This window comes from Vigna unguiculata, chromosome 3 (assembly GCF_004118075.2).
Source record: "Vigna unguiculata cultivar IT97K-499-35 chromosome 3, ASM411807v1, whole genome shotgun sequence".
Classification (NCBI taxonomy): domain Eukaryota; kingdom Viridiplantae; phylum Streptophyta; class Magnoliopsida; order Fabales; family Fabaceae; genus Vigna; species Vigna unguiculata.
Window position 1 is genome coordinate 39,434,111 of NC_040281.1, and position 12,065 is coordinate 39,446,175.

General features: G+C 33.3%; 1 protein-coding gene across 1 annotated transcript; it reads left to right on the plus strand.

Moving 5' to 3' along the window:
- Window positions 1–2,221: 2,221 nt before the first annotated feature.
- On the plus strand, window positions 2,222–4,592 carry LOC114178438 (polygalacturonase 1 beta-like protein 3). The gene is made up of 2 exons (XM_028064342.1): window positions 2,222–2,441; window positions 2,535–4,592. The coding sequence occupies exons 1-2, from the start codon at window positions 2,400–2,402 to the stop codon at window positions 4,350–4,352; spliced, it is 1,860 nt and encodes a 619-aa protein (XP_027920143.1). The 5' UTR covers window positions 2,222–2,399; the 3' UTR covers window positions 4,353–4,592.
- Window positions 4,593–12,065: the final 7,473 nt, after the last annotated feature.

A 12,065-nucleotide genomic window follows, 5' to 3' on the forward strand; every position in this document is an offset into this window, starting at 1 on the left:
CATCTATGGTTTACATCATTATGATCAATAAAGAATTCTTCCAGATATAGATTTTATTAATATAAATATTTGTGTGGATTGTATAAAAGAAAAACAAACAAAAACACGTAAAGAAATGAGCTACAAGAAGAAGTAATCAACTTCTTGAATGTGTGTACACTAACATTTGTGAGCCTTTTAATGTTTAATTCTTTTAGAAAAAGAAGGCATTGTTTCATCTTTATTGATGATTATTTAGGTTACTATTATATCTATTTATTGCATAAAAAATCTCAAGTAGTGGATACCTTAAAAAATTACTTTAATAATAGTCTCCGACACTATAAGAAAATGTCTCATTATAATAACTAATTTTAATGACCATAAGTTGTTAGTCACTATAATGACTAATTAAGATACCAATTTACAAAATAAAAAAATTATTGATTACTAAAATAATAATATTATAAATAAAAATATATAATTTGTCTCTAAATTGGTTTCTAAAATTTAGCTACCAATGTTTTAGCTATCAAAGGAAATTGGTCATTAAACATACCAAGGTTTTTGCTAAAAGGAATTTGTTTCTAAATTAGTGTCTAATTAATTAATGACCAATTTAGTCACCAATCATAATTTTTTATTTTAGTAACCAATAATTTTTTATTTTGTAAATTGATATCTAAATTGATCACTATAATGACTAACAATTTTTTGTCACTAAAGTTTGATTGTTAGTGAGACATTTTCTTCCACTACAAAATTTATCTCAGGAAAGGATTCTTGTAAAAATAGCCTACAACTAGTAACCTATTATGACTTGAAACTATATTAAAGGGATGTACAAATTATCTTTCTTAATTGGAGATAAATAGATGTCTCTTACTTTTAGGACTCTATGGTAATTCAATTTACAAATGAGTTCAAATATGAGATGAAAGTATGCATTCAGTAGAAATACAAAAGTTGAATGACATATAAGAAAATAAAGAATCACAAATGTTGAGCCTTAAGATTTTATGTTAGAAGTAGTGTCAAATATCTTATACGAACAAATCATACCTTAGAGGTAGTTAATCTTCCTAGTCTATCACAGGTAAAATTTTTAACAATGGTATCGAAGTTAATGATTTGTCCTAGTGTTCATCTTAAGCAGAGACTAATATGTCTCGTTGTGGTAAGACCTAACCGCACTTGAAATATGTGAAATATGTTGAAATAAATGGGTGGGATAAATGAAGATAACTCACACTTGTGGTAAAAACAATTAAGAATACAAGTATAAGTTGAAAATTCAACATTGAATAGAAAAAAAAAGTTAAGTTATGGATAAAAAAAACAATGAACATAAATTTTGAGCCTTTAACCTTTTATGTTAAAGATAATATCAAATCTTTTACATGTACAATTCATATCTCATTGATAATGAATTTTCTCAATCTATTCAAATAAAAAGTTCCAATATTCCTTCTAAGTAAATATCATAAATATGAATGATTTTGGAAAAAAATTATCCAAACTCCACTTCTGTATTGATAGTTGCTTTACCTCTTAAATACCGAGCAATATATAATCCATTTTTCTTTAAATGTACGTTCTTTGAACTTCATAGAGTAGCAAAATATTAGATTTAGTTTCAATAATCATAAATATTAGGAAAGGTGAGGTTATCCAAATATCCCAACGTGTACAGTTATAAATCTATACGTTTCTAGGAAGTGTCATAAATAATAGTACCATATTGTAGTATCGAGATTTTTTTTTTCTATTTCAAATGTGTCCAATAAACGGGTCACATGTACCCATCATGGTGATCAATAAATTTTTGTCATTGATTTAAAATATTTAATTACATTTCTTGTGTTTCTTCTATTGTCCTAAAAAATATCTGTTTCCTTCTTTTATTCATTTTTATTTTAAAATTAAAAAGTTCAAAAACGATTATTTTATTTTAGAATCTCATATTTTGACAACTTCTTCAAATTATACCATCTTCTAACAACTCTATAATAACATCTTCTAACATCCTCACATTTGCCAAATAATTTTATTTACAATACTTGGTGTCAAAATTTTTATTCAAACTAACATACGTCACAAAACATAAGTTTCAAGTTATACACATCAAATATTTTCATCCAAAACCATTTTACTGTATCATGGTTTTTTTAATTAAAAAAAATTATGAAAAGATTATTTTATGATATAATTTTCCCTCCTTGAAGTACTATAGCATTAAACATGGCATCAACGGCATAATCAAAGCAACGATGGAAGGCCCAACCCCATCATCATACATGTTTTCCACGTTCAACACATTCTCGCTCTCTTCATCTAGCTCATAGCAGCTCCACACTCACTACTATATATATTTCTGCAAAAACCCCTTCTCTCTCGCGCTTCAACCACTGAGAAGAACCATGAGTACCCTCTTTCTCGTTTTACTTCTCTCACTACTCACTGTAATCACACTTTCCCTTAACTCTCATCGCTTCAAAACAATTTTTCCTCTTCTATTATGCTATCATGCTTACGTATAACATATGTGCCTGCAGGTTGGTTCCGGTGGTCGCCACATAGCCGATAAAAACCCCTTTACTCCAAAGGCTTCAGTGGCACGTTACTGGGACAAACACGTTCGCAACACCTTGCCAAGGCCTTCATTCCTCCTTTCCAAGGCCTCCCCAATGACCGCCGCCCAAGCCGCCTCTTTCACAAAGCTTGCCGACACCAACACCCTCTCTACACGGTTGCCGGAGTTCTGCTCCGCCGCGCACCTTCTCTGCTTCCCGGAGGTACGTCCAAGCCTCCAGAAACACACCAAAGATGAGAATTTTCAAACCTACATCGACGGCCAGAACTTCACCAACTACGGAGACGGTAGAGTAAACGGAATCGACACCTTCAAGAACTACTCCAACGACATCTTCAGCACTCCGGTTAACGCTTTCCGTGGATACAGCCGCGGATCCATTGACCACAAAGAAAGCTTCACCGGCTATGCCAGCGGCACCAACGTCGCCGACCAGAGCTTCAACACCTACGGCTCCAAGAGCGGCGGAGAAGGCTCCGGCGACTTCAAAAATTACTCCAGCAATTCGAACGTCGCTGAACTGCGATTCGCCACCTACTCCGACAACACCGTCAATAGGAAGCAGTCGTTCTCCAGCTACAATGAGGACTCAAACGCAGGCGATCAGTCATTCCAGAGCTATGGCAAGAACTCCTTTGCAGCGAAAAACGAATTCACAGGCTATGGAACAGAGTCCAACGTCGCCTCCTCTGGCTTCACCAACTACGGCAAGAAAGGCACAGGTGGCAATAGTACGTTCACCAACTACGGCGTTAACATGAACGATCCCCAAGAGAAATTCCAAAGCTATGGCGATGGAACCGTTGGTGCGACGCACAGCTTTGCCAACTATAGGGACCAAGCTAATGTAGGAGACGATTCGTTCCAATCCTACGAGAAGAACACGTTTGGGTCCACAGTGAATTTCAAAAACTACGGCAACTCCGCCAACCCTGGTTCCGACACTTTCAAAGGTTACGCTAAAGGAGCAGAACGTAACACGGTTGGCTTCACCGGCTACAGCGCTAACACCAACGCAACCTTTAAGGATTACGCCAAAGAGGGTGTTTCCTTCGCTTCTTACAACACCTCTTCCTCTTCTTCCACTGTTGGTGTTAGTTTGGTGAAAAGGTGGGTCGAACCGGGTAAGTTCTTTCGCGAGAGCATGCTGAAGGAAGGAAGCGTGATGGCCATGCCTGACATAAGAGATAAAATGCCCCAAAGATCATTTCTGCCTCGCTCTATTCTGGTGAAATTGCCCTTCTCTTCTTCAAAGATTGAGGAGCTGAAGAGCGTGTTCAAGGTGTCTGATAACTCCTCCATGGAAAAGATGATGATGGATTCTTTGGGTGAGTGCGAGAGAGCACCCAGCGTCGGAGAGATCAAACGTTGTGTGGGCTCTGTCGAGGACATGATTGATTTTGCAACCTCTGTTTTGGGCCGTAATGTCGGGGTTTGGACAACTGAGAACGTAAACGGGTTCAGTAAGAATGTAATTGTGGGTCGGGTCAAAGGGATGAACGGTGGCAAGGTAACCAAATCCGTTTCCTGTCACCAGAGCTGGTTCCCTTATCTGCTTTACTACTGTCACTCGGTTCCTAAGGTTCGGGTCTACGAAGCGGATCTCTTGGATTCGGAAACGAAGGCGAAGATTAACCACGGTGTTGCCATATGTCACTTGGACACCAGTGCATGGAGCCCCACCCACGGCGCATTCGTGGCTCTTGGGTCGGGTCCGGGTCGGATTGAAGTATGCCATTGGATCTTCGAGAATGACATGACTTGGACCGTTGCAGATTGATTGAGGAAAGAAGTGATAGTGATTAGAGTCGGTTTGCGCCAGCTAGCTGCTAATAAAAGTGAACGCTGTCTCCACCGCATGTTAATGTGTTTTTTCATTTTTAGTTTGTTATTTAAAATAACTAAATGGTTTCTGGAAGAATCCTCGTGTTTATGTAACCTGTCAATTAATTTAAATGTTTGCGACTGTTTGTAATTATATATGTTGTATCATATGGCTTCCTTCCTTTTATGATTTAAATGTCTGGAAATTTTATTTACCTTACATTACAAAACTTTAAACTCATTTAATCGAAATCACACTAAAAATATATTTTATTAATAATAAATTTCAATATCTCATTAGTGATTAATTTTAATATTTAAAAAGTTAATACTCATTATAATAAAAATTGGTTACTAAATATTAGTTATCAAAATTTTTATTATTAAATAAATTAATTTCTAAATTAGTCTCAAATTAATTAGTAATCAATTTAGCGACCACACAATTAAAAATTTGGTTAAATTATTCTATTAGTTTTCATTTTCGTAGGAAAATATTAAGTAGGTCCTTTTTTTTATCTCAATTAGCTTCTTATTTTGAAAAATATGTTTTAATTATGTCATTTTCGTTAGTATATTAATGTTAACTATATGCCACGTGTTATTAACACATTATTTTTTTAAATTTTCTTTTTAATTTTAATTTTTTCTTTTTATAATTTTAAAAATAGTAATAATTGTTACATGTTAAACTGATGTTGTGCCATGTAGTAGAGGCAGTGTGATTTGAAAGTGGTAGTGCCCTGTGTGAAAATTCTCAATTTAGTTCATGTATTTGTTATTTTGTTTCAATTTGGTCCTAATTTCGTCCTAATTTTTTTAAAACGGAAACAATTTCATCCCTATTGCGATTCAAACAAAATTTAACCTTTATATAAATGTCACAATGATATTTCTAACAAGATTATGTTTTTATTCTACATTGTACTTTATATTTGAATTTATAAAGTTGTTATTAAAGTAGCTTTAACATTTATCTATAAATTATAGATGTATAAATATTTTAAAAAAATTATAAAGTTCAATGAAAAATATACATTTAAATAAACTTAATTTTGTTAAAAATATCAATTATAATGAAAATACCATTGCAAAAATTTTATAAAAATTAAATTTGGTATTGGGATGAAATTGATTTAGTTTTAAAGAAATTGGACCAAATTGAGACAAATAACAAATACAAGGACTACACTTAGACTTTTCCCATCTAATAGTGACAAGTGCCACTATCACTGTCACAACACACTGTGACTAGGGATGTCAAAAAAATCCGTACCCGCGGATATCCGCGGATAAAACCCGCAACGGATAGAAAATGGATATTAAAAATGGATACCCGCTACCCGCGAGTACGGGTATTTTTGATACCCACATGTTAACGAGGCGGGTATGGGTATCATAGTATCCGTACCCGTGGATACCCGTACCCGCTAAACTTACACCCCTTGACATTTTTCTTTTTTCTTTCTTTGAAATTGGGCATATACATCAAACCTTATATAGACAATGACGTTTATGGTATGCTTGTTGCCAAATGATGAAATCAAAATAAGAATACTTGACACGTGACAATTGAGGTTTATTATTTGTTTATTTTTTAGAATCAATCAGAGAGAGTGGATTTGTTGATCAAAACATTAATTAAAGAATTTCCATTGTGTTGAACATCATTTTATATTTACTTCTACAATTATTTGGACTTGTATCAAATTGAGTTTATCTGAACTTTATTTAAAATTTATGGCAATGATGTATTTTATTTTATTTTATTTGAATTTATGATTAAATATTTATTTTTAAATAATTTTGCAAACACCCGCGGGTACCCGTGGATACCCGCCCGCGGATATGAAAAAAATAGGCGGATACCTGCATAACGGATACCCGACGGATATGGGTACGGGTACGAGGCAGATATTTATCCAGCGCGTAGGGTACGGAGGAGCTACTACCCGTACCCTACCTTTGACATCCCTAACTGTGACACAACGTCAACTTAACATGTGACAATTTTATTTTTATTTTTTTTAAATTAAAAAAATCAAAAAACCACGTGCTGACATGTGACACATCGTTAACACCGTTAGTATACTACTAAGGAAAAGTACCTAATTGCAATGAATTTTCCAAAATAGAGATCTAATTGAGTCAAAAAAAAACGGGACCTATTTCAGATTTTTCTAAGAAAATAGGGACCAATGGAATGATTTAACTTAAAAATTCTCGTATTACATGAGATTTTTCTTACAAATTTGTTAAAAAAAATTACAAGAGTTTTTTCTTTGCCATTTTTTCTATGAATTTTAATTAACAGGTAATTTTTTCATAAATAATTATTTCTCAAAAAAATTATTAAATTCACAAGTCTTTCCTACAAAATCATTTTGCGAAAAGTGTTTTATACAAAATATTTTGCAAAAAAGTTGACAGCAATTTTTTACAATTTTTTTTAATAACAAAATTTGTAAATATTTTTTATTAAAAAAATTTCAAAACAAAATTAATAAGAAATATGAATTTTTTAATAATATTAATTATAATTTTTATTATTTTAATAATTAGTAACTATTTATTTTATAAATTTATATAAATTCATCGTCATTATTCAGTGACGAACATTTTTATTCCTTAAAATTGGTTGAATTTAATTTTCATGTAATGTCAAGTCAATAATTAGACAATGAAACCAATACGTAATTTAGATAAATGTTTACCTCAAGGTAATATTTAAACAATAACCATTGCCTATTCTTAAAGCAACTAATAACTGATAATAAAGTTTAAGAACAATTTTGTATTAATAATGATTATTACTTTAGTAAAATTTCATTGTATATTTTTAAACAACAACCATTTTTAGGTTAGTCAATATAATTTTTAAATTTAAGTAAAGTATTTAAATTTATTAGAGACTAAATTAAAAATACAATAAATTTTCCACTAAATAACAAAATAATGACTTAAAATAACCTTTATTTTTTGTTGAAAATAAAAAAGGTATATGACCAAATACATTGTAACATCCACACTTAATCTTGAAATAGGAGTGTCAAGCAAATGTGGAATATATCATGAAGGTAACACATGAAAGTATATGATGTAAAGATGGCGAGAAAAAATTTCTTTGACTTAATATGAACATTTTAGAATGCAACTAAAAGAAATAATTTTAAATGTGAAAAAAAAAGATACAAATATCACAAATCATTTGTTGTGCTTGATAAAACTTTTGAGAAGGAGTTGAATGTAAGAAATATAAATGCTTTGATAGATCTCAACAACCAAAGGTTACTCCAATATCTTAATCAAAAGATTTTTTTTTCACTATATATGTGTCTTGGATCTTTGTTTGACGAGTTATAAGAGATTATGAATTAGAAATTAATAGACTACCTAAGTGAGAATTCAATGATAAAAAGAAGAAAGGGTGGACATTGAAAGTAATAATACAACAAGAACAATAAAGTGAAAATTAACTAATGGAAGAGAGTGATGTAAAAAATATCACTAGTGCAACAAAAGCTTTTATTATTGGTTCAAAAAGGGCTTTTTATGTCATTTCTGGAATAGATAAAGATACAATCAACATAGAAAGTTCAATTCTATGTTAGTTTTAGACACAACCGACATATAAAGTTACTGAGAGCAAGAATGTATTGACCCTTATTTCTTCCATCACTCATGCGTGGCTAACACTTTCTTCCATAAACCTTCACCTAACCTTTCATTACTAGTATTAGGCCATTGTAGTGCCACCATTGATGTAGTTTGTCGTTGCACCACTTCGTTAGAGTCGGTGCCACCAATGTTTTTCATCTTCCTCTCCGTCCAAGGGTTTCTACTTCTCCTCCCACATTAATACCCTAAATCACAAGAACATCAGCTCTCGACCTCTAGCAAACCTCCAAGTGTCACCATTGTCACAAAGTTGACCAGAATTGAAAAATGTCACCGCTTGCGATCGGAGCAACCGTTCTCCTCCTCGTGTGAGGATTCTTTCTACCAAATCTAGTATTGGTACCCCTACAACCGTTCTCCTCCTCGTGTGAGGGTTTATACTTCTCCTCCCATATTCTCTCCCCAAATCACAAGACCACCATGTTCTTAACCTCCGACAAACCTCCAAGCGCCACCACCGTTGCAAAGACTGTGATCGAAATCGAAAATGTCACTACTTGCGACCGAAGCAACCCTTCCTCCTCCTTGTGTGCTCCCTCTTATTTTGGGTGTTTTGAAAGTTGTTTGTGCAAATTTTGGATGTTCTGAAAACCATTTATGCAAAGTGCGGGAGGGTGAATTGTAGAGAAGTGAAAAAAGTAAATATGATTAGGGTGAAGTGAAGGATTAGAGTGAAATACAGTTGAAGTGCATTGAGTGTGAATTGAATGTTGCACGAAGGAGGGAAGAGAAAAAAGTTAAGATATTATGTCGGTTATAGTTTAGTAAGAAAACCAAAGGAGAGGAAAGGTATCGGTATGGGTGTGAAAGTGGGAAAGAGATTCGTGAGTTTAATAATTTCATAGATAAGACTAATGTTAAGGACATACCAGTAGTAGGGCGAAAGTACACTTGATATAGGCCTAACAAAACTGTAAAAAGTCGGCTTGATAGAATCTTAGTAACAGATGAGTGGTTAGAGCAGTGGCCAAGAAGTAAACAACACATTTTAGATAGGGTGATATTTGTTCACTGTGCACTCGTACTTAAACGGGAATAAATTGACTAGGTCCACAAACCTTTTAGAAGTCTAAACGTTTGGCATAATGTTAATGGTTTTAAAAAGTATGTGGAAACAAAGTGGGGAACCTATAATGTGTATAGTGATGATCTATTTGAACTAAAAGAGAAATTCAAGGAAATGAAAAGGGATCTCAAGTTATGGAATAGAGATGTGTTTGGATATGTTAATCTACAAAAGAAAAACATTGTCAATAAAATACGGGAGTTGGACAAGTTGGATGATGAGAGCACTTTAGAGGATGACCAAAGAGTAGAGAGAAGGGAGCTTTTCAATGAACTTAGTGTAATGAGTCATAAGCAAGAAGCGGTTTGTAAACAAAAGTCAAGAGCCAAATGGATAGGAAAAGGCGATTCTAATTTTAAGTATTTTCACTCTATAATGAAGTGGAGAAGAAAGAAAAATGAGATCAAAGACATGGATATCCTAGGGCAATGGTGTGAGAAACCAGATGTGGTAAAAGTGATTGTAAATGATTACTTTAAACAAAGGCTTATAGATTCAACATTATTACAAATTAGGTTGGAAAAAATGGAGTTTCATACTATAACATAGCAGGATAATGAAAAGCTAACTAGGATGATTACAAAGGATGAAATTACTCTATGGTAGTGTGATGACACTACGAGTCCTGAACCAGATGGGTTTAATCTTGGATTTATTAAAAAGCATTGGGAAATTGTAATAAGGGATGTTGAATAAGTTATAACTGAATTTCAGGTAAATAATTTCATACAAAAAGGGTGCAATGTTTCTTTCATATCCTTGGTGGGCTGCTTATATAAAATAATAGCTAAAATCTTATCTAATAGACTTGATCTTGTTTTGCCGAGTATAATCTATAGAAATCAATTCGCTTTTATTGAGGGCAAGGGTTTATTGGATAGTGTTATTGTGGCTAATGAAGTAATTGAGGAAGCACGCAATAATAGGAAGCAATGCTTGATAGTAAAGTTGGATTTTGAAAAGCCATATGACTTAGTTTGTTGGGATTTCTTATACTTTATGTTGGGCATATTGGGGTTTGGAACTAAATGGGTAAGTTGGATAAAGGCATGCCTTGAGTCATCCACAATTTTTGTCCTTGTGAATGATAGCCCAACTCAAGAGTTCACTCCAACAAAAGGACTAAGGCAAGGGGACCTTCTAGCACCTCTCTTATTCCTCTTAAAGGTTGTCGGCCTTAGTTAGACAAGTCGATAACATGAATTTGCTTGAAGGCATAAGGGTAGGGAGAAACAAGCTTAAAGTTAATATGTTGCAATTTGTAGATGATGCTTTGTTCTTTTGCAAGCGAAGTACTAATGATCTAGTGGTTATTAAAAATAAATAAAAAATCAACTTGATGGAAAGGAAGGTTCTTACCTTTTGTAGGGAGAGTGTGCTTACTTAAATCGATTTTGACATTTGTACCATTGTATTATATGTCCTTATTCAAAATACTGATTGTTGTTAGCGAGGATATACGAAGAATAAAAAGAAAATTCTTATGGGGTTGGGGTGCAAAATGGAGAAAAATAGCATGGGTGAAGTGGACAACATTATGTAAACCAAAGAGGAAGGGTGGTCTAGGTATCAAAAATATAAAACTATTCAATGAAGCTCTCTTGGCTAAGTGGAAGTGGAGATTAGGTATTGATGAAAAAGGTTTATGAAAATATGTGTGGCTGGTTAGTCTAAATGGAGTGCCAACAATGATTAACTTAAAGCATAGAAGGGTCTTTTAAAACAATGTTAGTTGTGTTATGTGCGGTGAGTAGGACGAAACCATAAGTCATCTTTTGTTTACTTGTAAAGTGGTTACCAAAATATGGAATATGTGTAACAAATGGACTAGGAACTTGAGGGTAAGCCATAACCAAATTCAAGCACATTTTGATCATTTTCATCTATTAGAGCTAAACCTCAAAGGTAATATGATATGGAAGGGGGTGTGGATTGCTATAGTGTGAACTTTATGGAATCATAGGAACAATATTGTCTCTAGGAAGGGTGTACTAGACCCAAAAGAGATTTTTAGTTTGGCCCAAGTGAGGGTATGAGCATGGTTGAAAAATAAAATGACAAATGTAAATTTTTCATTTTCTGATTGGTGCCTATGTTCTATATTGTGTTTAAGGTCCATAGCTTAGAAACTCATTATCCTTTTTGCGTTACTGTGCTAGGGGCAGTAATAGGCTACCTTATAGCCTATACTTTACAGTCTAGAGTGCTTGTTTTTTCCTTGCAAGTGTGGTCTTCAACTTTATATCTATGAAATAATCACTCTATATTATGCTTTGATGAACTCTTTATAAAGTAGGTGTAGGGAGATGTTTACTTGGGAATTAATTGGAACCACTTTCTCTACATGCATGTTCAATATGCAAGAGGAGTGTTTGTAACTTATGACAGGTTGATATAATGTGCTTGATGGCTGAAAAGAACATGAATGAGTAAAAAAATACGGATAGAGGACTATTCTTGGAGTTCATATAAGAAGAACTTGAAGATGAATCTTTACAATTCAAAGGACCTATGACAAGGGCAAGAAGCAAGATATTGGAAGATCAAATCTATTCAAGGATCTTAATGCTATAAGCAATTGGAAATTCAAAGGATTTGAAGATCATGACTTTTAGCACATTTGAAGGATAGTTTTTAGGAAAATGAGTTTATGTTTTTGGACTTTGAATTTTCTTTTAGAAATTAGTTATGTTTCTATGTTTTTGGGCTTTGGATTTTCTTTTATAAATTAATTTATGTTTTTATGTTTTTGGGCTCGACCCTTCTTGTAGGGTTCTCAGGGTTTCTTAAACTTATGTGCTTATATATAGAGGCACCAAAAACTAATATAGACACTTTTGAGTCATATTATATGCATTTTTATTATTTGAGAGATGATTGTCTTATTTCTTAGATTATAACTCTGATTCTTATTAAAGATTAACA

Excerpts from the sequence above, each read along its gene's own strand:
- LOC114178438 (XM_028064342.1), top strand. The coding sequence starts at position 2,400 with ATGAGTACCCTCTTTCTCGTTTTACTTCTCTCACTACTCACT. Across the intron at positions 2,442-2,534 it reads TACTTCTCTCACTACTCACT|GTTGGTTCCGGTGGTCGCCA; the intron begins GTAATCACACTT and ends ATGTGCCTGCAG.